The 25,763-nt window shown below is 43.5% G+C and overlaps 1 protein-coding gene across 4 annotated transcripts; it reads right to left on the bottom strand.

Annotated features, from left to right (window-relative positions):
• Window positions 1-39: 39 nt before the first annotated feature.
• crocc (ciliary rootlet coiled-coil, rootletin) lies at window positions 40-25,045 on the bottom strand. 4 transcript variants are annotated; one of them, XM_085159782.1, is made up of 37 exons: window positions 20,628-24,461; window positions 20,159-20,285; window positions 19,940-20,082; window positions 18,487-18,678; window positions 18,329-18,406; window positions 18,145-18,236; window positions 15,586-15,751; window positions 15,379-15,485; window positions 15,064-15,291; window positions 14,742-14,832; window positions 14,576-14,662; window positions 14,306-14,491; window positions 13,876-14,075; window positions 13,585-13,767; window positions 13,124-13,268; window positions 12,171-12,317; window positions 11,670-11,900; window positions 10,770-10,963; window positions 10,563-10,690; window positions 10,300-10,469; window positions 10,030-10,209; window positions 9,695-9,829; window positions 9,437-9,580; window positions 8,868-9,106; window positions 8,625-8,784; window positions 8,355-8,522; window positions 7,829-8,252; window positions 7,069-7,232; window positions 6,848-6,968; window positions 6,473-6,636; window positions 5,859-6,074; window positions 4,836-5,060; window positions 4,601-4,750; window positions 4,260-4,460; window positions 3,574-3,705; window positions 2,148-2,321; window positions 40-797 (listed from the first exon to the last, which is right to left on the bottom strand). In XM_085159782.1, the coding sequence occupies exons 1-37, from the start codon at window positions 20,688-20,690 to the stop codon at window positions 699-701; spliced, it is 6,054 nt and encodes a 2,017-aa protein (XP_085015908.1). In that variant the 5' UTR covers window positions 20,691-24,461; the 3' UTR covers window positions 40-698. The 4 variants fall into 4 exon arrangements, with proteins under 4 accessions (XP_085015908.1, XP_085015909.1, XP_085015910.1 ...); XM_085159783.1 differs by lacking the exon at window positions 20,628-24,461 and adding an exon at window positions 24,879-25,045 and having other exon boundaries at window positions 13,585-14,075; XM_085159784.1 differs by lacking the exon at window positions 20,628-24,461 and adding an exon at window positions 24,475-24,868 and having other exon boundaries at window positions 13,585-14,075.
• Window positions 25,046-25,763: the final 718 nt, after the last annotated feature.

Raw genomic sequence — 25,763 nt, 5'->3', positions numbered from 1 at the left:
TTGAAGCGTATTAATGAGCAGACATGAGTTAGGACACACAGCCAAGTTTATTTTCCAGGAAACATGGCTTCCCTTCGTCCAAACGAGTGACTCTGCCCTTATTAATCACCAGTGTCAGTATTTATACATAAAGTAAAAAGCAGTAAAACTAACCTAATAAAAAAACTGCACCATCACTGCAGCACTCAGTCTTCAGTGGTAAAATAGTGTCTAAATATATATATATCAGAAAATCAGTAAAATCTGTTTCAGAGAGAACATACAGTACAATTCCTTCATTATGCTCAGTTTGTTTGTTTCCTAACAAACCCAAATCCTCCCTTTCTGTCCTCATCTGTTCACATGAACGTGGAGGAATCTGCAGATTTTCATTCCAGCCTGTCTGGAGGAGAGTCCTGCGGTGATTCTTGAATAAGAACAAGAAATTTGGGAATATGCTGGACAAAGATCGAGTGCAGATGGCTGCCAGTAATCAGGCCGGCCGCTGGTGTTTTCAGCACAGCTGGCTGAATCATAATGCTCCATCTCCTCTCTCTTGAGTCAAAATGAAAAAAAAAAAAAAACACAAGGCTTCAAAATTACAATAGTGTTCATTCAGTGTCACAAAATAAAACATCTTTGAAACAGTACAGTAACTGTGGAGTAGCGTTGTTGCTATGAGACATTCAAGATGGAGTTTGCTGCTGGTGTTTCTGGTTTCAAGCTGTGTCTCGGTTCCCTGCCGACACCACGGAGGATGGGAGAGATGGCTGCCGCCTCTTCATCTCCTGCTGAAGCTGCTCCTTTAGAGTAGACACCTGCAGTAATGATAAAGGTGACAACAAACAGTTAAACATGTAATTTTTAAATCTGATAACATGATTCAATCTTAAATCCAGTCTGCAGGTTACAGACGTGGACAGAAGAGTGGGATTTTGAAGGCAGTAACAAAAGGCTTGAAAATTAAGTGATGCTAAAAACAAACAGTTGGAGGAACTTGTTTGCAGCTGATTAGGTTAATTAGTAACAGATTATTAATGTGACTGGATATAAAAAGAGCGCTTCAGAAGTGAAGATGGGCAGAGGTTCACCAGTCTGCAAATGCATGTAATGCAAATGTGATGTTCCTCAACATAAACCTTCAAATATCATCTGTGGCACATAATATCATCAAAACATTTAAAGAATCTGGAGGAATCAAAACTGATTAAAACTTCAAAACTGATTCAGTCATTGAAATCACTCCATGGGCTGCTCAGGAAGTGATGCACCTGTATCACCAATACGAGTTCTGTATTTACTTACTTTTTAATTTAATTTAATTTAATTTAACTTACTGAATATAGTGCAAAAAATGACACATAAACTATATGTTTTTGCCTCCTTGTTTTGAAGTCGTGTGGTGCTGGGAAACAAAAACATCCCTCCGATGCTCTAAACATAAAATAGCGTGCCTGTTTTTAAAAACTAAGAAGCAGAAATTACAGATATTTGTACTTTTGTTACTTCCCACCTCAACATACTAATGATCACATTGTTCCATCTGTGCTTGCACAACATTTTAAGATGAAGTTTTGTTGAAAAAAAATCCAAGCACTATCATTTTATTAGTTTTTTTCCTGTAAAAAACAATGAGACTGATTAATCAGTTGTGCTGATTGTGCTGAAGCAACATTATTGATGTTGAAAGAAACACAGATGTGTCTGTGCCCACAGATATGATCCATCCATATCTATTATACTCAATGAAACTTGGATCCAGCTAAGTAACATTTGGAGTTTGCATGTTCTCCTCGTGTTTGCGTGGGTTCCCTCCGGGTACTTCGGCTTCTTCCCACCGTCCAAAGACATGCAGTTTGTGGGGATAGGTTAATTGACTAATCTAAGATGCCCATAGGTGTGAGTGCGAATGGTTGTCTGTCTCTGTGTATTAGCCCTGTGACAGATTGGCGACCTGTCCAGGGTGTACCCCGCCTCTCGCCCTATGACGGCTGAGATAGGCTCCAGCACCCCCCCACGACCCTGATAAGCGGAAGCGGATGGATGGATTATATATATATTCTGAACAACTTTGTTAAAAGCAAAAGGAACATCAGCATCAGGTGTGTCTACAGGTGAACTTGGTAAAAAAGAGAAAAAAAGCTTTTAACACAGCACAATGTGAGCACCTGCTCCTCCAGCCCTTTGACTCTGTGCCGGTGAGCGCGCTCTCTAGTGCCCAGCGTCCGTTCGATATCCCGAAAGCTCGTCCTCAGCCTCTCCGCCTCCCGCTGGGCCTCCTCGCGCTGCCTCACCAAACTCTCGCACAAACTGTGAGACTGCTCCATCTCAGCCAGCTGTGTCTACTCATGAAACACACACACGCGCGCACACACACACACACACACACACACACGGGAAGACAACCAAATGTAAAAGGAGAGCAACAGAACATCTGGAGGAAAGCCAAACACGACTGGAGTTTTATGGACGGAGTTACAACAGAGTAAAAAAAAAAAAAGATAATAAAGCATATCGTTTGGACGCGCTGCAGTGAACTAGAGTCTGTCTAAGAACATGTAAAACAGCTGTCCAACAAGGTCAACTACAAGCTGTGTGTCATTTGCAAGACAAAATGCGAGAAAAGTGAATCATCCTAATGAAAGATAATAGTACATAATACATAAATAATAGTCTAATAAAGTCATGTCCAAATCTGATTCCAGATCTGTGAACCTGATAAAGTAAATTCAAAGAAATGAAATTATCTGGTATCTAGTGACACCTGGGTGGAGTCCTCCACCAAATCAGTGATGGTTCACGCAAACAAACCTCCAGCAGGAATCAGGTCACACAACACAAAGTGTTTTCCTCTTTTTAAGACTTCAGCAATCGAAGAATGCGCAACAAAAAAAAGACTCCAAACACGGCTGTTAGCCTCACAGTCTTTAAAACTCTGCAGCAAACGTTAAAGCTTTGGGATTTACTGCGACGGTTAAAGCACATTTCTGCAGCTTGGGAAAAGTTTGGCTTGAATGAGGAGAAAAGAGGAGAAGTCTGAAATGTTAAACCGACCTGAAATAAACAACTTTAATGAGCGTTTCAAAATTCCTCCAAAACCCGCTGCAGCTTAATTTATTTGCTTGTTTTTGGCATGTATGTGGTAAATAGAAAAACATAGTTAAGACTTTAGCATCATTAAAATGAAGTTTTCCCAAAACTATCTCATGTCTTTGGTCCAATCGTTTGGTTATCTGTGAAAATTACTCAGATGTCACTTTATGGACTTAAACTTTACAATATAACATTAAAACTAATCTTGTTTTTTTACATCCACGGAAAAAATGTAGATTATTACACATTTATGTCACCTTGCATGTTAAAAAAAATAATTTTAAGCTCTTTTTAAGCTCATTGCTCAAGTCAAAAAGTTGAGAACTCAGGTTTATTTTCTCACTGTGAAACATCTGCTTGGTTTTCTTCTCGCCCGCTCTTTCTGCACAAAACCCTCACTTCAAGTAGACGTGTCCAGCCACAGCTAAGTAAACAAAATCTTTCAGCAGGATTCGGCAGCAGTTTGGTCGTCTTTTGCCTCCATCAGCGACCATTCCCTACCTGCAGCATCAGTATCTGCTGCTGCGCTTCCTGCAGCTCCTGCTCGGCTGTGTTTAGAGAGCGATCCAGGCGATTCTTCTCTGCAGACAGCCGCATCGTGCCCTCCTCAGACTTCAGCTTCTGACGTTCAACCTGATGAAAAATGTAACCATGGACATGTAACGACAGCGAAGCAAGCCGTTCAAAACAGGGACGCGAGCTGGTGTGGTGACTAAAACACTCATCCAAGATGGTGAACACAGTATGTGAGCGGTGTTTTTGTGCAGTTCTATAGTTTAAGAGACAAAGGAAACACTTTATATGTGTAAATGTCATATCTTTTTCAGAATTTCTGGAAACATTTAAATTTAAATGAAGGGAAGTAAATAGTAAACATTTATTAGAATACTAAAAGATCAACGTTTCATGTTTTATAATGATTTATATAAATTATATCATACAATTAGAATTTGCTTGGAGGCAATTTTGTAGAGGAGCTCGTACTTATCTGACGTTTTTAACATTTTATTTTTCTCAGGCTGTTTTGATATTTTATTTAAAAGTAATGCATCAGCGTGTGTGGTGTAGCTATAAGGCTCTGCAGGCCATTTTGAATCTTAACTGCCATATAAATCAAACATCTTTAATGTCAGAAGGTCACAAAGAAAACAAACAAAGAAACACACACATGTTGACACAGCGCTGACCTTGTCCAGTGTGTTTCTCAGTGCGTTCTTGTCTTTCTCCAGCCTCACAGCCTGCCTCTCTGCATCTTTTTTCTCCGTCTCCAGCATGGCAACTGCTCTTTGCAGCGCACGTAGCCGCTCCTCCACAGCGGCCCGCTCTGTCTGAGCCAACTGGGCGCTGCGCTGAGCCTCCGCAAGACTGCCTGAGCGCTGTCGCAGAGCCTGACGGAGGAAGACAGAAATCTATCAAGAACACCGGCCTGAGTTCAGCATTGTGCAGAATCTACTCTTTTACTGGGGCAGCTTCAGATCGGCAGCCCTGCAGGTGGACGAGTGTCTCTGGCAATCTGTTTGTCTCTAACCTCCTGAGCGCTCTTCAGCTCAGACTCTACTTCTTCTCGCCGCAGCTCACTCTCGGTCAGCTCGGTCTGCAGGCTCTGCACGCGCTCAGTGAGGGTGGCCGTGTTTCTCCTCGCCTCAGCTAATGACGCTCGTGATGCATCCATTTGTTCCTTAACGGCACAGAATAATTCTCACGTCAACATTCACATCTGAGCCACGCTGTTTGAAGCCCTTTGTTTTCTCTCTCTCTCTCACCTGCAGGAGCCTTCTGTCCTGTTCAGCCATGCTGAGCGTCTTCTGCAGGGCAGCCATATGACCCTGCGTGCTGCTCTGAAGGGCCGCCGCCTCCTGAATCGTCTGGTTGAGAGAAGTGATTTTTTCTCTGAGTAAAGTTTCACCTTCTTGAGATTTGAGCAGAGCCTGGCTCAGCATCTCCACCTCTCTCTGCAGCAGAGCTACGCGGGCTTCTCCTTCAGTAACCTGCAATTAGTACGAAACCAGTTTATGTCAGGCCAAAACAAAACAAAAAACCTGTAACTTTTGGTAACTTTTGGTGACGCTGATTGCTTTGTTTCTTTAGATTTTAAGTTTTTAATTCTGATGTTTTTGTATTTAAGTCGTTGCTTTATTTGTATATGTAAACACTATAGTGTACATCAGTCTGGCTAAATGGCAGACTATAAGAATAAATAATAGCATTAAATCATAATTAAATGTTCACCAGCTGATCAGTGACATTAAATCTCCTGTATTAGAAGGAACTAGCACTTTATATAGCCTCTATAGAAAGTATCCACATATCTCACTTATCTTAACTGCACTACTGTATAATTCTGTGTAAATAATAATTCTGTACATACGATAATTTTTAATCCTACAACTGTTTATAACTTGCATAGTTTACATTTCTGTATAGCTGTATATCTCAGATTTCTGTATAGTTTTTCATATTTATATCCTGTTCATAGCCTGTACATACTTATAGTTCTAGAATATTCATAACATACTTCATACCGTGTACCTTATAACATACCATAATAGACCATAATTTCTGTAATATACTTACATATCTATATTATTGCTAATATATACTGTAATATATCTATATCACGGCTAAAGCACTTCTGGATGGATGCAAACTGCATTTCGTTGCCCTGTACCTGTGCATGTGCAATGACAATAAAGTTGAATTCTATTCTATTCTATTCTAAATTCTCAGGCCCAACTAATCACATTAAGCTGATCATGAGTCATAAATAAACAGCTCTGTATCTGTACCTGTTTGACGAGAGAGTCACGGCGCTCCTGGGAGGCCTGACTCTCAGCCTCTCGGTCTCCCAGGCTCAGCTTGAGTCTCTGCAGCTCCCCCTCTAGACTGCGCCTCCCCAGCTCCACCCTGGTGGCTCGAGCTTCAGCTGCCTCTAGCGCCTCCCGCAGGCGCTTCCTCTCCACCTCCAGACGGATCTCGGCAGCACGCTGCTTATTTAACTGATCCTGCAGAGATGGATGGAGGAGAAGGGTCATATTAAGTCTACATTCACTTATGTTTGAACAGACAATTAGAAACAGAGAGGAGCCACAGCTCAATAATCTCCTTGTCTTCTCAAAACGTTTGTTCTAAAAAATACAACAGATAAAAGATTCACTCAGTAGTACACACAGCCCAGAAGGTGAATCATTTTGAAAGGTGCTGGTATTAAAAACAAACATATGGAGGGCTGGCAGGGGACACCACAGGTGGTGCAACACTGAGTGTGCGCCAGCATCTGTTGTTATTACATTTGTCGACAGTGCACGCTTTCAGTTATTGTCCTTCTGTTGCGCTACCATATGTTGACTGTAGCCGAGCTGGGACCACTGCTGTGTGAGTGACAACACAAAACATGGAGTACCTGTATGTGCTTCTTATCCGTCTCAGAGGCCTGCAGCGCTCGCTCTAAATCCTTCACCCGGTCGCTGAGAGCTCGCCGCTCTCTGTCTCCTCTCCTCACCGCCTCCTCTTGCTGCTGGAGCAAAATCTGGGTGGTGGTGAGGCGCTCATCCAGTCCACGCTTCCCTATAATGAGACATCCAAACAACACAGCCTGCAGTAGATTATCAGACTTAATTTTAACTCCACTCAGAAATGGGTTTTGGGCAGCTTGCCTTCATTGTGCAGATGAAGATTATTTCAGAGTTTGACACAAGCAGACTGTTGAAAGCGAAAAGTTTCCCTGAGCTCATCTAAAATCTCCTTCTTTCTAAACAACTTGGGCAAACTCTCTAACCTTCTTGGTACTCCTGCATGGAGTACTGCAGCTGAGTGAGTCGACTCATAGCAGAGTCCCGCTCCACCTTCAGCTCCTCCAGCTCCCGCTGCACGGACCCCAGCTGGCAATGGACATCATCCTTCAAAATTAGCAATAAACAAAGACTTGAGCTAAACAAACAAAGAGATTATCCTCGAGTTATTATGTACTGTCATTTTCGTGCTGCGCAGCCCCGTTACCCTCTCTTTCTGTGCATCACGCAGCTCCTGGAGGAAGTCTCTGAGACCGCTTCGCACAGTCTCGGAGTCCAGCTCTGACTGAAGAAGAGGCACCGGTGTATCCCCTCTCTCAGGAGATACAGCGCCTGAGCCCAAAGTATTGTCAGGGGTGCTTCCTCGAATTTCTGTACAGGAGAAACAGAAAGATGTTACGCTGAGATAGCTGAAGGAGTGAAGGAGGGTTCTTATAATGCTACAGAGACAAGACCAGCAAAAAGTAATTCCTCATGTTATTTGTTATGGGTGTCAGTAAGCAGTAATTTCTTTCTATAATTCTGCTAAAATTTGAAGAGTCTTGGAGTCATTTTTTATCAGAGTGATAAATGGTAAATGGCCTGTATTTGTATAGCGCTTTTACTAGTCCCCCCTAGGGACCCCAAAGCGCTTTACACATACAGTCATCCACCCATTCACACACACATTTATACACTGGTGGAGGCAAGCTACAGTTGTAGCCACAGCTGCCCTGGGGCAGACTGACAGAAGCGAGGCTGCCATATTGCGGCATCGGCCCCTCTGGCCATCACCAGTAGGCGGTAGGTGAAGTGTCTTGCCCAAGGACACAACGACCGAGACTGTTCGAGCCGGGGCTCGAACCGGCAACCTTCCGATTACAAGGCGAACTCCCAACTCTTGAGCCACGGTCGATGAAACATCGTGTCTCAGAGCTAAATAAACTTTGCAACAATAATGAAACAAAGGCCTCGTGTTTGCTTCTCACCTTTAGGAGGCGACAGCGAGGAGCGCAGAGGTGAGATGCTGTGGTGGCGTGACATGCTGCCAGGTGATGTGGAGCTCCCTCCTGGGCTCCTCCCCCTGGGTCCTCTGCCACTTGCTCCAATGCCCAGCGTCCGCGTCAGCGCAGACTGCAGGCTGCTCAGACGAAACTCCAGGTCCCTCCTCGTGGCTTCGGCTCGGGTCAGCTCCGACTCAGTGGCGGCGAGCCGGCCCTGCGCCTCGCTCAGCTGCAGGCTGCAGTGAGCGGCGGAGTCCTGGGCCGTCTGAGCACGCAGGGACAAGTTCTTAGCTTCGTCCTGGAGCTTCTTCTCGCAGCTTCGAGCCTCCTGCAGCTGAGCGGTCAGCTCTCTCTCGCAGCTGCGCCAGCCCGACTCAGACTCAAGCAGACGCTTCTGAGTCATGGAAAGCTGCATTAACATAAAAAAAAGACAGAAGAGACAGCAGTGATGCACTGAAGACAGCAAGATTAACAAAGAGCTGGAAACTTCTTCACTTTGCTGCCTTCTCACTTCTTTCTTGAGGGACTCTCTGGCTGTTTCGGCTTCAGCCAGCTTCTGTTTGAGGGTGAAAACCTCTTTTCCTCTCTCCTCGTCTCTTTGCTCCTCCAGCGACAGGCGAGTCTGCAGCTCTGCCACCTCCCTCTCTTTCTGCTCCTTCTCTCCATCCAGGACCTTCAGCTGGAGCCAGACAAAAGGAAAATTTACATTTAGGGGCAAAACTGTGTGCAACATATTTCCCAGGTTCTGCTCAGATGTGAGAGAGATGACTGCATGTCTGACCTGTCTGCGGAGCTCCTGCAGCTCTCGCCGAGCCTCCAGTCGTGATCTCTCAACTTCTCTCAGGCAGCTCCGCAGCTCTGTCACCTCCTTCTGAGTGGAAGACAAATTCTCCTCCAGCACAGACAGCTTTTGCTCCTTCTCCTCACATTGTCGCTTCACACTAACAAAACACACACACTCTGCTTACACATCTCATCTACTCTGTGTCTCTGTCCCTGGATACTTTGCCAATCTCATGCATACCTGATCCTTTCAGTTTCTGCACTTCGCAGAGTTTCTCTCAGGTAAGTATTTGATTGGCTGAGAGCCTCTCTCTCCTTGGTGACATCACTAAAGCCACGGCGCAGCTCTGTGCCCTCTCTCCTGTAGCTCTCTGCTGAGTCCTGAGTTTGGTTCAGGCGGCGTTCAGTCTCCAACAAGTCCCGCCTCAGCTGGTCTCGGCTCTCCTCTGTGGCTGCGAGGGCGGCTCTGCACTGCTCCAGCTGGTGGGTGAAAATCAGATGAAATGAGGTCACTGGACAGAACATTTGTTTGTTTGCAGCATGAAAACAAATTAATTAAACTGTTTTATGTTTTCATATTTGACCTCTGCCCATATCTACAACCTTCCACAGATGCTAAAAAGTTGGAAACAGATTCTCCTCGCTTTGATCTTCTTCTTATAGCAATTTATTTTCTAACTTCTTGTTTCTCAAATCTGTTCAAATGTGGGCCATCAAGTCATACCTGGTTCGGTTCAGTGGAAACCAGGTATATGTTAGGATGTTGGTATCTGATATTATGCATTTTGCCTCTTGTAGATAATGATCTACCTCTTTGAGAGCGATGTCAGCACGCGAGCGGAGATCAGTACATGTCTCTTGTAGACTGTGGAGCTCCCTCTCATGAGCAGAGGCTGCATCCTCCAGCTGAGAGCGAAGCTCCAGCACCTCGCTGGTCAGAGCGCCGACTCTGATCTGAGGAAAACAAACAGGGTGATGCTGTAGTTAATCTTTCATTTGTGCCTCGACATCAGCAACAAAATACAAATCAGGACAGGAAGTGAAACCCTCCACGTTTCCTCCCGTCACCTGTTCCTGCTCTTTGTAATGAGCTGCTTCTCTGGCCACTCGCTCGGTCTCGAGGGCTGCAGCTGACAGTTCAGCCTGCAGACTGGAAACCCGCTCAGACAAAACCGTCTTCTCTGCTTCCTTCAAAGAAAGAGCCTGGGAGGACAGAAAATGTCTGGTTAACACTAAAACAAAGTTTAAAAAGGGGGGAAGGAACAGCCTGAGCCATGCTGGCATTTCTAACAAAGACATTATTTTAAGAAATCTGTTTTAAACCAAAGATTTAAATGACAGATGCTATCTGATGTATAAATACAGCTCTAGATGCTGAATAGTTTCACAGGCTGGGATCAGACCTGTTGTTTCTCCGTCTCAGCCTGGAGGAGACACTGATCTCTATCGTGCTGCAGAGTCCGCATTTCATCCTGCAGCTCCTCTTTTTCTCTCTTTGCTCTGCTGAGCTGATCTTCCATCTCCTGCCTGAGCTTTCTCAGCGTGACCTCATGCTCCATCAGCAAGCTGTGCCGCACAACTTCCTGCAAAACACCACGATGACATTCATCCAAGTGTAAAAACATTCACACAAATAGCATTTAAACTAACAGTGATCCATTGAACGCACTCACCTTTTCTGAGACCAGTCTCTCCACCTCCTCCTGATGCTCAGAGGAGGCCTTGCGCAAGGCCTGCTGCGCCTCCAGCTGTGCTGCATTTAAAGTCTGACTCAGAGTCTGCTTCTCCCGCTCAGTCTGGGCCAACGCAATCTCCCCGTCTGAGCGAACGCGCCTCAGTTCAGCTGGAAATCACAATCAGGAAAACAAATACAACACTTTCCTGTTATTGACCAACTTTTATTATCTTTAATTATAAAATCAACGTCTCCTCTCACCTGCAGCCGTCTCACAGCGGACTCTGAGGGTTTGGTTCTCTGTCTCCAGCTGCTCTCTGCGAGTTTCCACCTGAACGAGCTGCTGCTGCACTTCGAACAGGCTGGTCTCCAGGGACTCGCGCTCCGACCTGCAGGTTACAACCACAACTTACACACACGTGCGCTGAGCACTTTTGACTAATTAACCAAGTCTGAAACCAAACATGCCTGAAAGCAGCCAGTTCCTCAGACAGCATGGCATTTTCCCTCTCAGATGCTGTCAGCTGAACCACGAGGGCCGCTTTGTCCCGGGCCAGCTCTGCCTGACTGCGGCCGACCTCCTCCAAGGCCACCTCGTTCCTCTGGCCTTCTCCTCTAGCGAGACTTAACTCAGAACCCAAAGAGGTCACCTCACCACAAAGCTGTCGAGTACAAAATGATGAGGTCAGTTAAGTGACCTCTGTGAGCCAAAAGCTCAGACTTCAGATTCCTATAAACACCCTACTTGTACTTGTCACTGTCATTTAAGGCCCACAGCCCCAAAGTTCAGCCAATCAGAGAACGGCTTTCAAAAGCCTTAAAAAGAGAGGAGCTGAAACACTTTAATACTGTTATATCAGACAGCTTCATGGTTTATATCAAGGCCCACTTTTATTTATAATTAGTGTGAAGTACATGATGATTCAAAAACAGAAAAGGTACTGCATGTCACAGTGTCATATGTGAGCGGTCTCTCATCAACCTTGCAAAAACCAGCCTGCACACACCGGACACACATCGCTCCTCTGCTGCTTTCTTCTGGGTTTCAAAGTTTAACCAACAGTTTGTCTGATTTGAAAACTTTCCTTTCCATTTTTAAATGTGTTTTTAAAATAACTGAGGCGAGAAATCAGCCATGTGGTCGTATTATCTGCATTTATTTTTGGGTCATTCAAAATAACGCTTTAGGCCCATGTTGCAAACAACTTTTTCAACCAAGCTTTGGTAATAGACCGGTGTTTTACAAACAGGAAATATCTTCCTGTGTTCTCTTATTTACAAGACAATGTGCACAGGAATGCAACATCCATCATTCAAGGCATGTTTAAAGTGCTCTCAGAGTGGAAATGATGTAATGTGTAGTTGTACCTGGGTGACTTTCTCCTGCAGCTTAAGTCTCTCAGCCCTGAGACTCTGGAGCTCAGCCTGGATCCCCACGCGGCTTAGCTCGGCGTCCTGCAGCGACTGCTGCAGTGTGATGCGGGTGGACTCCAGCTCGAGCCTGTCCTGCTCCAGCCGGACCAGCTCATCTCTGATGGTCAGCTTTTCCTGCTCAGCGTCGCGTTTCTGAGCCTGCAGGACGGCTTTCTCCTCCTCGAGCTTAGACACAGAGGTGAGAGCAAGTCACATTAAAGGCCTGAAAACCTCTCTTAAAATCTAGAACAGGTTTGTTTATTTTACTCGGCTGGGATGGAAATGGGTGATGACGCACACCAATCACAGTTTGGCAACACCTGAATTTGAATCTAACTACATTACTCTGTTTACACTGGCATTAACTCTCGTCCACAGAGACACAAGAGTATTTCATATCAAATGGGCTTGAAACGACATATGTGGAGGTTTTAAATAGCACTGCAGCTCCCTTACCTTGAGGATGTAGGTGTTCAGGGCTGCTTTGTCCTGTGCCAGACCCTCGTTCATGCTGCCCATCTTTGCCAGAGAGTCTCTGAGAGCTGCATCCTCAGACTGGAGCTTGTTAAGCAGCAGACAGAGCTCCGTGTTTTTGCTTTCAGCCTGGAGGGAAGAATCACGGTCAAACAGGTGCTATTTGTTTAAGCAGTCGAGCGCATCAGTCGGGCTATTGCACCACAAGTTTATCTGAAAGTTTTCAATAATAACTGAATAAAATGTCTGACTAAACTTAAAAACATAAAGTCTTCTGAGTTTTAGTTACATCAGACAGCTCAGGTGGAGGCAGGAGTCATCCAGAGGAGCGCTGCTTCATGACAAACTATTCAAAAACCTGAAATCTGTGTCACAGACGACATGTACAGTCGTACAGTCAGCGCTTTGAAAGGGAAACTCCTAAAAATATATTTATGAGGTCAGCTGCAAAAATAATCGTATAACTCGTTACAAAGCCGCTGTCTGAAGACGTGCAGCATCAGCTTTGGAGCTGAAAGCCGTAGACACTGCAGGCTGTTTAGTGGCTGGCCTTATTGCAAATGTATTTGTAGGATTTTCCTTTTCACAAAACATCAGAGGGAAAATGTTTAAAGTACTTGATTTACTGATATTTGCAACACACAGTCTAACATTACATTTAGCGCTGAAAGAAGCATGCTCTATTGTTTTTGGGACACTGCTACTAAATCTGCACCTTAATATCATGAACACTTCCACCACTCGTTTTGCCTTCATTAACTTTCTCGCATGAAAAACCCTGAAACTGACAACTGAATTTTAATGGACTAACTTTAATTTCCGCTCAACAAATACATCCAAAACAAAAAAGTGGCAGAGTGTCGCTCCCTTGCACTGGCAGTACTCTAGTAGCGCTTCACCTCTGACAAATACACAGACTATTACTATTTTCTTACCCGAGCCAGCGCCTCAGACAGCTGTGTTTTTTCTTGCTCCAGCAGCTGCCTCTGAACCTCCCCCTGCTGGTGAGTCTCCCTCACTGCAGACAACTCACCACGTTGAGCAGAGGCTCGACTTTCGCTCTGATCCAACTGCTTCTGTCTGTTTGAGGCAACACGTGTTGTTCACTGAAAATCAGGCAGGACTCTTGGTGTGTATCTGTTAGTGTGTGAAGCTTGTTGTTCTATTGCAGGAAGGGATGACTGGACAGCACAATAGTTGTGAATAGAGTCAAACTTTTACACAAAAGCTGTAAATGAGATGTTGGGGCTGTACAGGGAGGAGTTTGTTAATGACTGAGATGCTTATGTAGAGGGAGCTGATGCAGATCTTTTGAATGGCACACTGTGAGCATGTGCAGCGTGTGGATTAGTGCCCCCATCACATTCACTTAATCTCTACGAATTAGCCAGCTTACACCCTCAGCGTCTCTGCCTTCGCCCGGTCTCTCTCCTGCACGACAGCCTCCTTCTCCTCCCTCTCGTGGTCTCGCTCTCGCTGCACGGACGCCACGGTCAGCTGAAGCTTCTCGCAGTCCATCTGCAGGAGCTGGCTGCTGCTCTGCGCTGCCTGCACCGTCTTCTCCAGGTTCACCTTCTCGCTGCAACATTCATCACATGTGTGTGTGTATGTGAGAATATAATGCAGAGTTGAGGATAAATACACTGTTGGGTCTCCAGGCAGGTTTTGTAAGTGAAGTTTGGCAAACCTGGCCAGCGTGTCTCTCTCCTGCTTCACACGGTCCCGTTCTCGCAGCGCGGCCTCTCTCTCTCTCTGAGCGGCGTCCCTCTCCCGCTGCAGAGTTTGGCTTCTCTGTTCTGCGTCTCTTTTAGCCGACTCGGACTCAGAAAGCTGTTTTCGTAACTGCTGCACAGACGACTGAGCAGAGAGCAGACGGCTTCGAACATCCTGCAAACACAACCGGATAAGTGGAGATAATGATGATGATGATGATGTTACAAGGATACAACATGAAAGATTTTAAAGTCTCACCACAGATTTTAGCACTTAATGTCTGAGCTTCATTTTTAAGTCGTTTAGCTTGTCTTAAACATCCAGAAAAGGGGGGCAAATAAAATCAGTGACCTCTGTCAGAGAGTTTGTGTGCGGTCCTTTGTGTTTATAGATTAACATATCACCTGCAGCTGGAGTGTCTTGTTTGTGACAGCAGAGCGGAGAGCAGACAGCGCCGCCTCTGGGAGAGGAGACAGCGAGGAGGGTCGAGTGGGAGAGGACGGCCTTCGAGGGAAAGAGTCACGAATCAGAGCCCCAGAATTGTCCTGATCTGCTTCTGACGATGACGACTCTCCGTCTGCTGAAACCGTCTGTAAACGCAGGTTAAAATGAAGCCCTTCCATCTGGGTTCCCACTGAGAAATCAGCTGATGTAAAAATGTGTGTGTTGTTTACCTGAGCGATGTCCCGCAGTGTGTCTAACAGCGTCTCAGTGTGAGTCCTCATCATCTGCATGTCAGTCTCATCACTGCCGCTCTGCTCCTGAAGGGAAATGATTCACATGAAGCCCATGAAGCGGACCAGTATGAAACCATTATGGCCTCCGTGACTGGTGTCTCACCTCGAGCTTCCTCGTTAGTGTTACAATTTCTCTGTCACGCTCTTCAATTTGTCCCTTTAGTCTCTCCCCTTCTCGCACCAAATCGGACAACCTAAAAATCAGAACGAAAACAGACAATATGAAATTAAACTCACGCGGACGGTAAAAAGGACCTTTAGTTTTGCACTTTGAGTCAGTTCTTGTTGTTTTAAATGAAAAGTGCTGGAAGTCTTCCTGCTGTTACACAATGGGGACTTTTACTAAACTAGCTCCTCCTGTTGGACAGCTCGATTAAAAACAACTTATACAACTGTAAGCCTGCAGGACGGCTCGGCACCCTGACCTGACGTTGAGCTCGCTTCTCTCTGCGTCCATCCTGCTCTGAAAGCTCATCATCTCTGCCACTCGACCTCTCAGCTGCTGCTCCAGCTGAACCCTCAGAGCTTTCTCCTGCTCCAGAGCCAGAACTGCTCCTCCCTCCCGACTTTGCAGCGTGGCACACAGACCGGCCCAGGACACCTGAGCAGAGTGGGACGTCCGAGCCAGCTCATTACGCATATCTGACAGGTCCCTGTGGGAGATTGGAGAGAGGTGGGAAGGAGTGAGAGACAAAACACGAGTCAAAAGATAAAATAAGACTGAGGAGAACAAAGTTTACCTTTCAGTGGTGCTCTTAATTTCGCAGACATGCCTCCTGAACCCGACCACTTGTCGCCACAGTGTCAGCAGTCGGCTGTGCTCACTGCTGAAGTAGCTGTGGAAAGACTGAACAGGAGGCCAAAGGAAATTAAAACAAGTAATGATTATTCTGAATTTATACTTTCCTGAATTTCCTTTTAATATTTAAGAAGCATCCCTCTCCCACCTCTTCTTCTCTCCTCCAGTCAGACTCCTTTTGCTCTAGCTCCTCTCTGGCTTTTGTCCAATCAGCAGTGAGCCTGCGGATGTCCTGGCTGAGAGCCTCGTTGGCCAAACCAGCCTGCTCCAACTGCTCTCTCAGCATTGCATTCACTGCAGACAGACTGCTGCTCCTGAAGTCACAACATGAAAACACTCAAATATAACACACGCAGTTCAGGCTGGAGCTGTTTAAAGGGAAAGTGGTTAAATAAAACGCAAAGGATAAGATTGATCAGGCCTGCAGATGTTTGGTATAATACATGACTGAATTCATGAAATCCTCCTTAACTAGAGTCTGCGTGGTTTTAAAAACAGGCTGCTCACTCTCATATTTCCTATGTTTTTGGTGTAAAAGTTAAAGTCAAATTACAACGGAGCACAATCACAGATGAGCTCATGACTCATTCCTGTAAAAATAGTTTTGGCTGCAACTGAAAAATGTCTCAAAAATCTTCAGTCTCTAAATAAAAAGAGTTAAAAATAATAATTCAGTGGACTAACTGGCCAACAGCTTATGTTGGCAGTTAGATAACTATTTATATCTGCTATACATAGGCCATGAAAATACGCTGTTCCTGCATGAGTGCAATACCATCTATATCAATTCTGTCCATCGATCCTTACAATAACAAAACAATTCATTTTTTAAAGACTGTTGCATATGTAAAATTAAAGTAATAAATCCATATACATTTATTTGCAGCTTCAAAGGGAGCTATCATAGTGTGATGTTCCCTGATCATCAGCATCAGGTTGAAACTGGGAGCTGTTGGTGGCTGAATCCACTAAGCAAGTTATGTTGCTCAAGGTAACAGTCCCGTTGGAAGATTGCTTAGACAGAGTTTTCCAAAGGAAGCTCGCTAAGCTCACGGAGCAAAAGCAGGATTTGATCTCAGAGGACGACCTTGCTGAATTTAAGTTTTTTAAATAAACTGCTGGTGCTCAAGTTGCACTGAGAGCATTGTAGAGCCAGTGCAACCCTAGCTGTGGCTCAGGAGGTTCAACTAATAATTGGAAGGCAAGATGTGGGCAAGATGAAATGAACCGAAAACTGTCCTGGATACAGCCACTGAAGTGTGAGTGTGATAGAGACAACACGCTTGAAGTGCACAGAATAAAGCACTGTATGAATGCTGGTAAACAGACTTATACAGTCGTCTTCTGCTCATACTACTCAAAGTGCTGCTACATCATAGGCCACACTTACATTAATAAAGCTTTTTGTCCCGCTCTCTTAAACACTTTTTAACAATCACACAGACACACACAGTGCCTCTATAGTGCAGCAGTCCCTGGTTTGATCCCAGGAGGAGTCACAAGTCATTTTGGGTTAAGGACAGGGTCTGGTGTAACAAATCTGCCTAATGAGACATGCGTAGAAACCTGCTAAGCTGCTTCCTTGTGAATAAAGGAGCAGACAAAAGCAGCTTTACCTAGCTTTATCACACACTGATTTAGACACATTCAACACTGGGACTGAACCCTGACCCTCTGATTAGCAGACATCTCACACTATCCCCACAACCACAGCTGTCATAAATGTGGCTCACAGGTTATTTAAATACCAGTTAAATAATTTCTAATAATTAATTTTTAATTAAAGTTTGACATACAAAAAATGGTGTTAGTGCAGGTTTTAATGTTTCTGTTTCTATTTATGGGCTACATGCCACAATTCTTTACAATGACACTTATTAAACCACTGCTAGCTGTTTTAACAAATTATAGGCCAAGTTCCAACCTAACTTTTATCTTAAAAACTCTTGAAATAGTAGTTGTAAAACAGCTAACTGATCATCTGCAGAGGAATGGCTTATTTGAAGCTCATCACAGCGCAGAAACAGCTTTAGTGAAGGTTACGAATGATTCTGATTTGACAGCTTAATATTGTACATCATTTTACTACAGAGATTAGAGCATGCTGTAGGTATTACAGGTACTGTGCTGAGGTGGTTTGAATCATATCTATCTCATAGACTCCAATTTGTTCATGTAAATGGAGAGTCCTCTTCACACCCTAAGGTTAATTATGGAGTTCCACAGGGTTCAGTGCTAGGACCAATTCTGTTTACATTATACATGCTTCCCTTAGGCAAGGTATAGCATACATTTTCACTGCTATGCAGATGACACACAATTTTATCTATCCATGAAGCCAGATAACACACACCAATTAGTTAAACTGTGTGAATGTCTTAAAGGCACAAAGATCTGGATGACCTCTTCTGCTTGTAATTTCAGATAAAACTGAGGTTATTGTACTCAACCCTAACAATCTTAAAAGCATGGTGTCTAACCAGATGTTTACTCTGGTTGATTGTTGGGTTTTTCTCTCTAATATTGCAGGATCTTTACCCTATAATGTAAAGCACCTCTAAGTTTTTCTGATTTGGCACTATATAAATAATATTGAATTTTCTCTGAGTTATCTCTGGTTTGGCTGCACTGATACTTTTCAACAGTCTGAGGACGTTACAGGTTTGCAGCTAAATCGTTTTACGTCTCTTCTCTCATGATGCATCACCTTTGTTGTTCCTCCTCCAGACGGATTAAAGCATCCTCCAGGTTGCTGCTTGCTTCATCTTGATGGCGACCATTCGATGTTTCGCTGTGACCCTAAAATCAAAAGATGACATTGGACATATTATTTTTAACCTGTGCATAAAAATTGGCTTCCGTATGTTTACAGTAAACTCGAGGTCGCCTACACTGTTTTTCTCCAACTCTGATGACTTCTCCTGCAACGCCTGATCCAGATCACCACACCTCTTTTTATACTGAAGCACCTGAAGGAGCAGGAAATAACACCAGTAGTCACACCTCATCAATAACAACTCAGCAGAAGAGGGAAATAAAACAGACGCACCTTGGCCTGCAACTTCTGCACGAGCTGCGCCTGCCTCTGCTGCCCCTCCTGGTATGCAGTGAGTTTGCGCTTGTAGGCCGCCTGTTCCTCGTCCAGCCGCCTGCGCAAATCCACATTCTGCTGAGCCAAGCTGCGTGACTCTGGTGAATCGTGGTCTTCGTCCCCTGTTTCAAAACGCAGCGCCTGCTCCAGCTGTGGTTTTAATGAAAGGTAAGAGGCAAGGGGTCGGGTTTAATTTCACACTTCTTCATGACAGATCTGCATGGCACTGCCAAGTTTGGACTGCATCCAAAAATACCTGTATACGTGTTCTGTAAGTCCCAGTGAGCAAAGTACTTGAGATGGGAACTATTTTCCAGACTTTAAAACAGAATTTCCCCAAACCATCTCACCATTTAAGAGCTGTTCTGGACAGCTTGTGCGTACACTGATGACACTGGTACAAAACACATCCTGATTATTTCCCGTGAAACCTCTCATGAATGCATAAAATGAGGAAAATACTACATTTAAACTACATAAATGGAGGTCATAGTACTTAAGAAATACTAACTTTGTTTTCAGCCACATCTTTCTTTCTATGCTGCATAGATGTTCACTCTTAAATGAAACTCTTCACAAGAAGGTTTGTGGATTATTTTCTGTAACCTGAGCGTGACATCTGGACAGAGGCACATCTGCTGAGTTTATAAATCATTTTTTTGGCACTTTGAACAGCACAGGGTGAGCGCCATTTAGTTCTGTTATATTTAAGAGAAAGCTGACTCACATACTAACATATATTCCAGCTGCTCAGTACTACAGAGTGTCTGTATCCCAAAGTGGAGACCAGTTATTACTTTAAATACACTTTTGAAATGAGTCCATTAAGTTATCAGTTTAAAGTTATCCTTTAAACTGGTTGTTTTATGTGTGACATTAAAGCAGCAGGCATCTCAACAGCCTACAAGAGTAAAATATACATATATACATTTATTTATTCTTTAAAGAGAAAAGATTCCTTTGGACGATCTCCGGCACAGTTTCTTCATGCTTTAGGAAGCAGGCTGCAGTTATTCCTTTTGTAATGTTCAACCCACCCCAAATGAGCTGTAGCACCCAACTCACCCACCCACCCAACACTGCATCTCCCCTCGCCACTGAAGCCCCTGTTTACAGTCACCCAGGGTGACAGACACCATGGCAACATTCCACTTCAGTTGATTCCAGCCCCCATCACCTGGGAGACGAGCAAATCTCAGACAAAGGAAGGACCCAAAAAACCACATAAATGAGGAAAAGGGAATGTGGCAGGGTCCTCAGCTTTAAATGTGTGTAAAGCCAGAGCACCTGAAGAGTGTTTGAACTTATCGCAAGAGATTAACAGGCTATAATGATTACATCCACCTCTCAACCTATTCTACCAAAATGACAACTAAGTGCTGTTTGCAGGCATCCTGGAGACTTGCCTTACCCTCTCACTGATTGCACCGTACTTGATGGCGAGCTCGTCTCGGTCGGCTCTGCTGTGTGCCAGCAGGTCCTCCAACCTCGCCAGTTCCCCCTGCAGTACTCGGTTCTCCTCCTGGAGGGACATGACCGAGGACATGGCCCCTGCTGCTCAAAGAAAAGCCAAAGTCAGGCAAAGACGGCACTGATTTGATGTGAAGGAGAGAGGACTGTAGCAACTCACCGTTGTCGCTGAGGTTCTTTGTCACAATCTCTCGCACTCGTGCTGGCAGACATGTAGGGGGGGCATCAGGTGAAGGACCCCGGACTGTCAGCCTCTTCTCCTCAGACAGAACGCTCTCCTCCAGCCTCTGGTGGAGGAGGACAGGCGCAGCCGTTTTTATTTAGTTTGTGACGTTTAGAGAAAGATCAGCAACACAGAGCTGAGAAAATATGAAATAAGGCTGTAAACACAGAAAATCACAACACATGACAGAAGCCGAGTGATCACAATAATGTGTCTGAAAAGTGCCACAAACCCAACGGTGCCACGACAGGCACAGGACCACGACTGCTGCGCAATGGATACACAAAACTGCTCCCAAACAGAAACAAGCGCATGCACGCCCCAGATGATCCGCTATTATTTGCCCCACACCTGCGTCATTTAAGGAAATGATCAAGTGAGCTGGAGCGGGCCCGGCGAGCCTCACCTGGATCACAGACTCCAGTTTACTGCTGGAGTCGCTTTCTGCGGAGTTTTCCGCAGCGCTCATCGCACTGGCAGGTATTTAAAATCCTCCGGGTAACAGGATTAACTCCGAATAAATTCTACGTCTTCACGATGTCAGCGATGGTCTGTTGCTTTGCAGCAGGAGCGGGAAAAAGAAACAGTTGTGAGCCTTAGCTGCTTATTTGGTATGAGCCGACAAAGTTTAGTCGCAAAGGAGCAGTGCGCGTCCGTCCCGTCGCCTCCTCCTCCTCTTCCTCCGGGAGGCAGAGATTGAGGACAGCAGGATTAGCAGGTTTTAAAATGCACACCCCCCACCTCCTCCACCTCCACCACTATCACCACACTCCCACTTCTCACATTCAGAGCCCTCCACACGTCACTGATATCCAGCTACTCTCGAGCCTCGCAGTTGAGAGAAGATGCCGAAAAATTAACCTGATTTTTGTGACGTCAGTATGTTAATATTGATTCAGATAGTTACGGCACTCCTGAGCCCACCGAGAGAAGCGGCAGATATCTTTAAACTCCTTTACGGCGTCGTGCCAAAAAGTGATCATCTGCCAAAAACACAGACCGTCTGTTACAACTGACTTGTTGACCCAAAATCTGTGAAACATCTCTCTCATTTAGGTAACTTTTATGTAGCCTTTATTTATCCAGGTCAAAGGTCTCATTAAGACTAAAAGGTTATTTCAGAGTGACCTGTCCAAGAGGGTAGCAGACATTTCTAAAACACACTTTTAGTGGTGAAAAGGGGCTGGGTCCATTAGCTACCATAACAGAATCATGAGGGTGCTTCCATAGCAGGTCATTTCTTTATTTTGTATATGAGCCTTTCATAAATCATGTTGACTACAGTCTATTTACCAATACAAGCAAAGAATGGACTTTACAAAAAATAAAAAAAATAAAAATAAAAAACAACCACAGAAACAGCAGCAATCACTTTTTGAATATGAGGGTTTAAAAACAAAAACAAACAAACAAAAAACAACAGAGCATAAGCGTCTACCAGAGCGCTGGAGTTTACTCTCTAATTTCCTGTTTCGATTAAGCATAAGCAGTGGTAGTAAAGCAGTGCAGCTGTTACTGAGTGTTTTTAAGGATCTTTTTAAATTAATATCTAAAAAAATTGTTTTAAATATCCTCCAGTTTAAGGGGTTAATTAAAAGTACAAAATTATTGCCAGCCAAAGAAGCAGTTAAAACAAACATCTTGTCACTGCAATCATATTATTATTATTATTAATCCAGGTAATTTGTGCCACTTCTTAGTTTTAATGACACAAAAAGGATTAGATCTATCCATTTACACTTGTATTATACTTTTACATGTTAAGTGCTCTACACATGGATGTATGTGTGTGACTTTTTTTATGTCTTTGAAAAGTTGTGACTGTCACTTAAATGGGAGAATAAGGGTTTCATATATTCCTCTGAAATGCAGTGAAGTAGTCTAAACACGACATAAAACATATTTAAGGTCAGTAGTTTTAAAAATGTGTTTGGACAAGTCAAGACAAAACCAAATATGCTGCCTCGGTCAGTTTCAGTTTTCCTTTTAGTGCTGTTCAGTATTTTTGGTGTTAGGGTGATGACTGTCATCACAGTTTGGATCTGCTTCATGAAACTATGAATACGTGTTTGCAAAAACAAAAAAGGGAAGGTGTAAAATGTTATCTTGATATAGCTTTACACTAGTGGGTTTGGGGTATTTCTTCATTTCTGAAGGGCAGGGGTACATCCAGAGGGGGCAGCATGACTGAATCTTACTGATACCCCCCTCCCACCAATGCAATCAGACTACAATACTGTAAAACCCACAGCGTGCACTGGATGAGAGCATGCACAGTTAGTACATTTACTAAAATACTTTACTAAAGTACTGTTTCACAGATCTTCTTTATTTTATTTATTTATTTATTGTAGTCACTTGGATGAGTGACGAAACATTTCTCCCACTGAATACGTGGATTGTAACAACATCAGTATGGTGTATCCACAGTTTTCTTCACTTTATTCATTTCTGATAAATATTTTCTGTGGGAAGGGTGTTGTTCCTGTTCAGGAATTTTGGGGGAGCAAAGAGGTGACATCTTCTCCATTATTATATCTTTACATTCAAGCAGCTGTAATGGGAATAATTCACAAAATCACAAATATTTCGTATCTTTACACTTGACTTTGTTTTCTGCTTCTCCTTCTTCTTCTTTTAGCATTTAAACGTTTTTAATTTTAATACATTAGCAACTTTAGCACAAAGCTAAACAAAGCACCTGCTTTGTTGTTTGCTTTGTGACACAGGCATTGAAGATGACGGGGTGTGTGCTGCACTGTGTGGCGTTTGAATTGTCAAGGTTACAGACAAGAGGATCATTGTGTCAATACCAGACCCCCCACTCTGCCTTAACCCAGCTCTCCCGCTCACACTCACATTTGCATTTCTATGCTTGTGAGTACTTTCTCTTACAGTACACATTACCATCCCTCCACCCTATAACCCCTGAAACCACACAGGGCCCTGGGGGAGCGAGTACTACCAGATTAAATGTCCTTAAAAAGCCCCAATACAAAAGGATTTACAGGAATAAACATCAAAACTCAAAGTTATTGCAGCTTCATTATTATTATAGGGATTTTTCCCCAAGTTTCTGAGTTTTTCTGTTTTCAATCCAGTTTAGTTTGAGTTAGATTTCAGAGTTGGTCTTTTTGTTTACTTTAGTTTTTAGTAATTTGACTCTTACTTTTAATTTTGTAAATTCATTATTATAATTTTAAGAGTATTTGATAGGGGCATGTTTTTCAGAAGTTCTGAATAGATGTTGCAATACAAACAGCACTTCCCAAAGGATGTTGATTTAGTGTGTTAGACATCCCGATGCTCAATAGACTATAATAACACGGTAATAACATTGTTCCAGACAGTTTTTCCCCGTCAAAAAATCTCTAGCTTTGATTTTATTTCCTTTAACTAAAATGTTATTTTGTTTTTTAACCACAGTTTCGTTGGACTGTAATGACTTTGGTGAATGCTGACTTAAATGTCTGAATGACTGAATAAACAACAAAAAACTAATGTGTTGTGACATCATCAGTCATGCTGTCACGCCTGACACCAGTTCACCGACCACTTCGTTAGGCACACCGTTTTTAAGGCAAATGTCTAATCAGCCACATGACAGTAATTCAGTTTATTGAGCCACATAGACACGGTCAAGACGACCTGCTGATGTTCAAACGGAGCATCAGAATGGGGAACAAAGGTGATTAAAGTGACTTTGGATGTGGCGACAGAAACTTTTGATCTCCTGGGATTTTCCCTTAAAACCATCTCTGGGATTTAAAAAGAGAAAATATCCAATGAGCAGCAGTTCTCTGGGAGAAGATGCCTCATAGCTTGGAGGTGAATGACAGGAAGGCAACAGTACCTCCAATAACCACTTGTTCCAACCAAGACATGCAGAAGGAGACAGGAGACACTGCTGTCAGCTAAGATCACCAGGAATTAAAGCAACTCTAAAGGCGGGGGTCCCGCACAAGCAGGGTGTACCTAATAAAGTGGCTGACGTAAAACCATAGTATTCTAATCTGAAATAAATGAAAGATTTTCATTTCCCAGGAATGAAAAGTTCAGTTTAAACGTATTCATACCTTTGGCGCCCCCTACTGGTGTGACAGGAAATAACTGGTACTGACTTCAGTGAAATTAAACTTTAAAAATCTGTCGATCTGCGCAATTGTTCATCCTGAATCTCCAAATGCGAACATAGCCCCAAACTGTCCGCTCCTCCCCACACGTTAAACAAACTGGACTTCTTCTGCACCGACCTTAAATCACTGATTTCCTGAGCAGATCCCTCTGCGCTTCTCGTCTATTATGTGCATATAAAGGAGAACACGGCCAAACGATTCATCGCCAACATCCTCTTTAAGCACAGAAACCACCGACATCCACAAAGACACGCCCAAGTTTTCAAAAGTCTGAGGAGTTGGAGGAGTTGGAGGAGGGAGATGGTTGCACGTTAAGCCGCGCAGCATCCAACCAAAATTAAACGGAGACTTTTTCGCAACCCAAGCATCAGAGGAGGAGATCGTGACTGCTGTGGAAACAAGAGGCTGAATATAAACACCATCTACACCTACATCATGTCGTGTTTGCTGCAGCTTTAGCAGTGAAAACATCCGCTTCCCTGTCTGATAAACATCTCTCCTCGGCTGCTCGTTCTGCTCACCGTTTTCCTGCTGTCTCTCCATTTCTCCTCTGCGTGGGCTTTTTACACAGCAAAAGCAGGCACGAAGCTCATCCCGGCACTTACAAACGGACCGTCGGCTCCCTGCACGCAGGGTCGCCTTGTTTCGAAATCTTCTCCATGCTTTTTCCGGGGAGGGACTTCCAGTTCATACAGATCAGCGGCGGGTCTATCATATGATCACACCGAGCTCCATAACGCGCTGGCATTTTGAATGAACGCTGTTATTCACTCAAATAAACGAGTATCTTAAAAAAAAAAAAGTGTGTATGTTTGAAGTGTGAAATTTGTAAAAAAAAAAATGAAATATTTTTAGTGATGCAGATGTTTATCTTTTAAATAATATCTAAAATCCGAGCATATACATTTATCCAAGGTTAAATTAAAGAATCGATACACTTCATTATTTTATTTCAAAATATCTTATAAATAATAATTTTAAGTGAATAAAATAACACTTTTAACTATCTAAAATCCAGTCATCATCATATCCAATGCTTAATTTAAAAAATAAATTAAATTTATATTTTTAAATAACCTCTCTTAAATAATCATCTTAAATTAACAAAAATAATAAGACATTTGCTTTTTCAGTTCACATTTTTAATATCTAACACCCAATCAAATCCATTTTGCCATATGTTTAATAAAACAATATTATTTTTAAATAAAATATTTTAAAAACAATTTCAGTAAACAAAATGAGAGACATTTATCTTTTAAAAGCATCAAAATAATATCTAAAATCCAATCCATCCATTCATCTACTATTTAATAACAAAAATAAATACATATAAAATAACAAGCAGCTGGACAGCATAGTTACTGCACACCTTTGGAGCAGGAGTTGCAAGTTTATTTCCTGTC

Source organism: Neolamprologus multifasciatus, chromosome 5, assembly GCF_963576455.1.
Source record: "Neolamprologus multifasciatus chromosome 5, fNeoMul1.2, whole genome shotgun sequence".
NCBI classification, from domain to species: Eukaryota; Metazoa; Chordata; class Actinopteri; order Cichliformes; family Cichlidae; genus Neolamprologus; species Neolamprologus multifasciatus.
Note: the sequence above shows the minus strand (reverse complement) of the source record. Positions and strands in the feature narration are given on the sequence as shown.

Excerpts from the sequence above, each read along its gene's own strand:
- crocc (XM_085159780.1), bottom strand. The coding sequence starts at position 20,690 with ATGAGCGCTGCGGAAAACTCCGCAGAAAGCGACTCCAGCAGTAAACTG. Across the intron at positions 14,076-14,305 it reads ACAAGACACTCCAGCTGCAG|GATGTTCGAAGCCGTCTGCT; the intron begins GTGATATGTTAA and ends TTGTGTTTGCAG. Across the intron at positions 8,253-8,354 it reads GAGAGTCCCTCAAGAAAGAA|CTTTCCATGACTCAGAAGCG; the intron begins GTGAGAAGGCAG and ends ATGTTAATGCAG.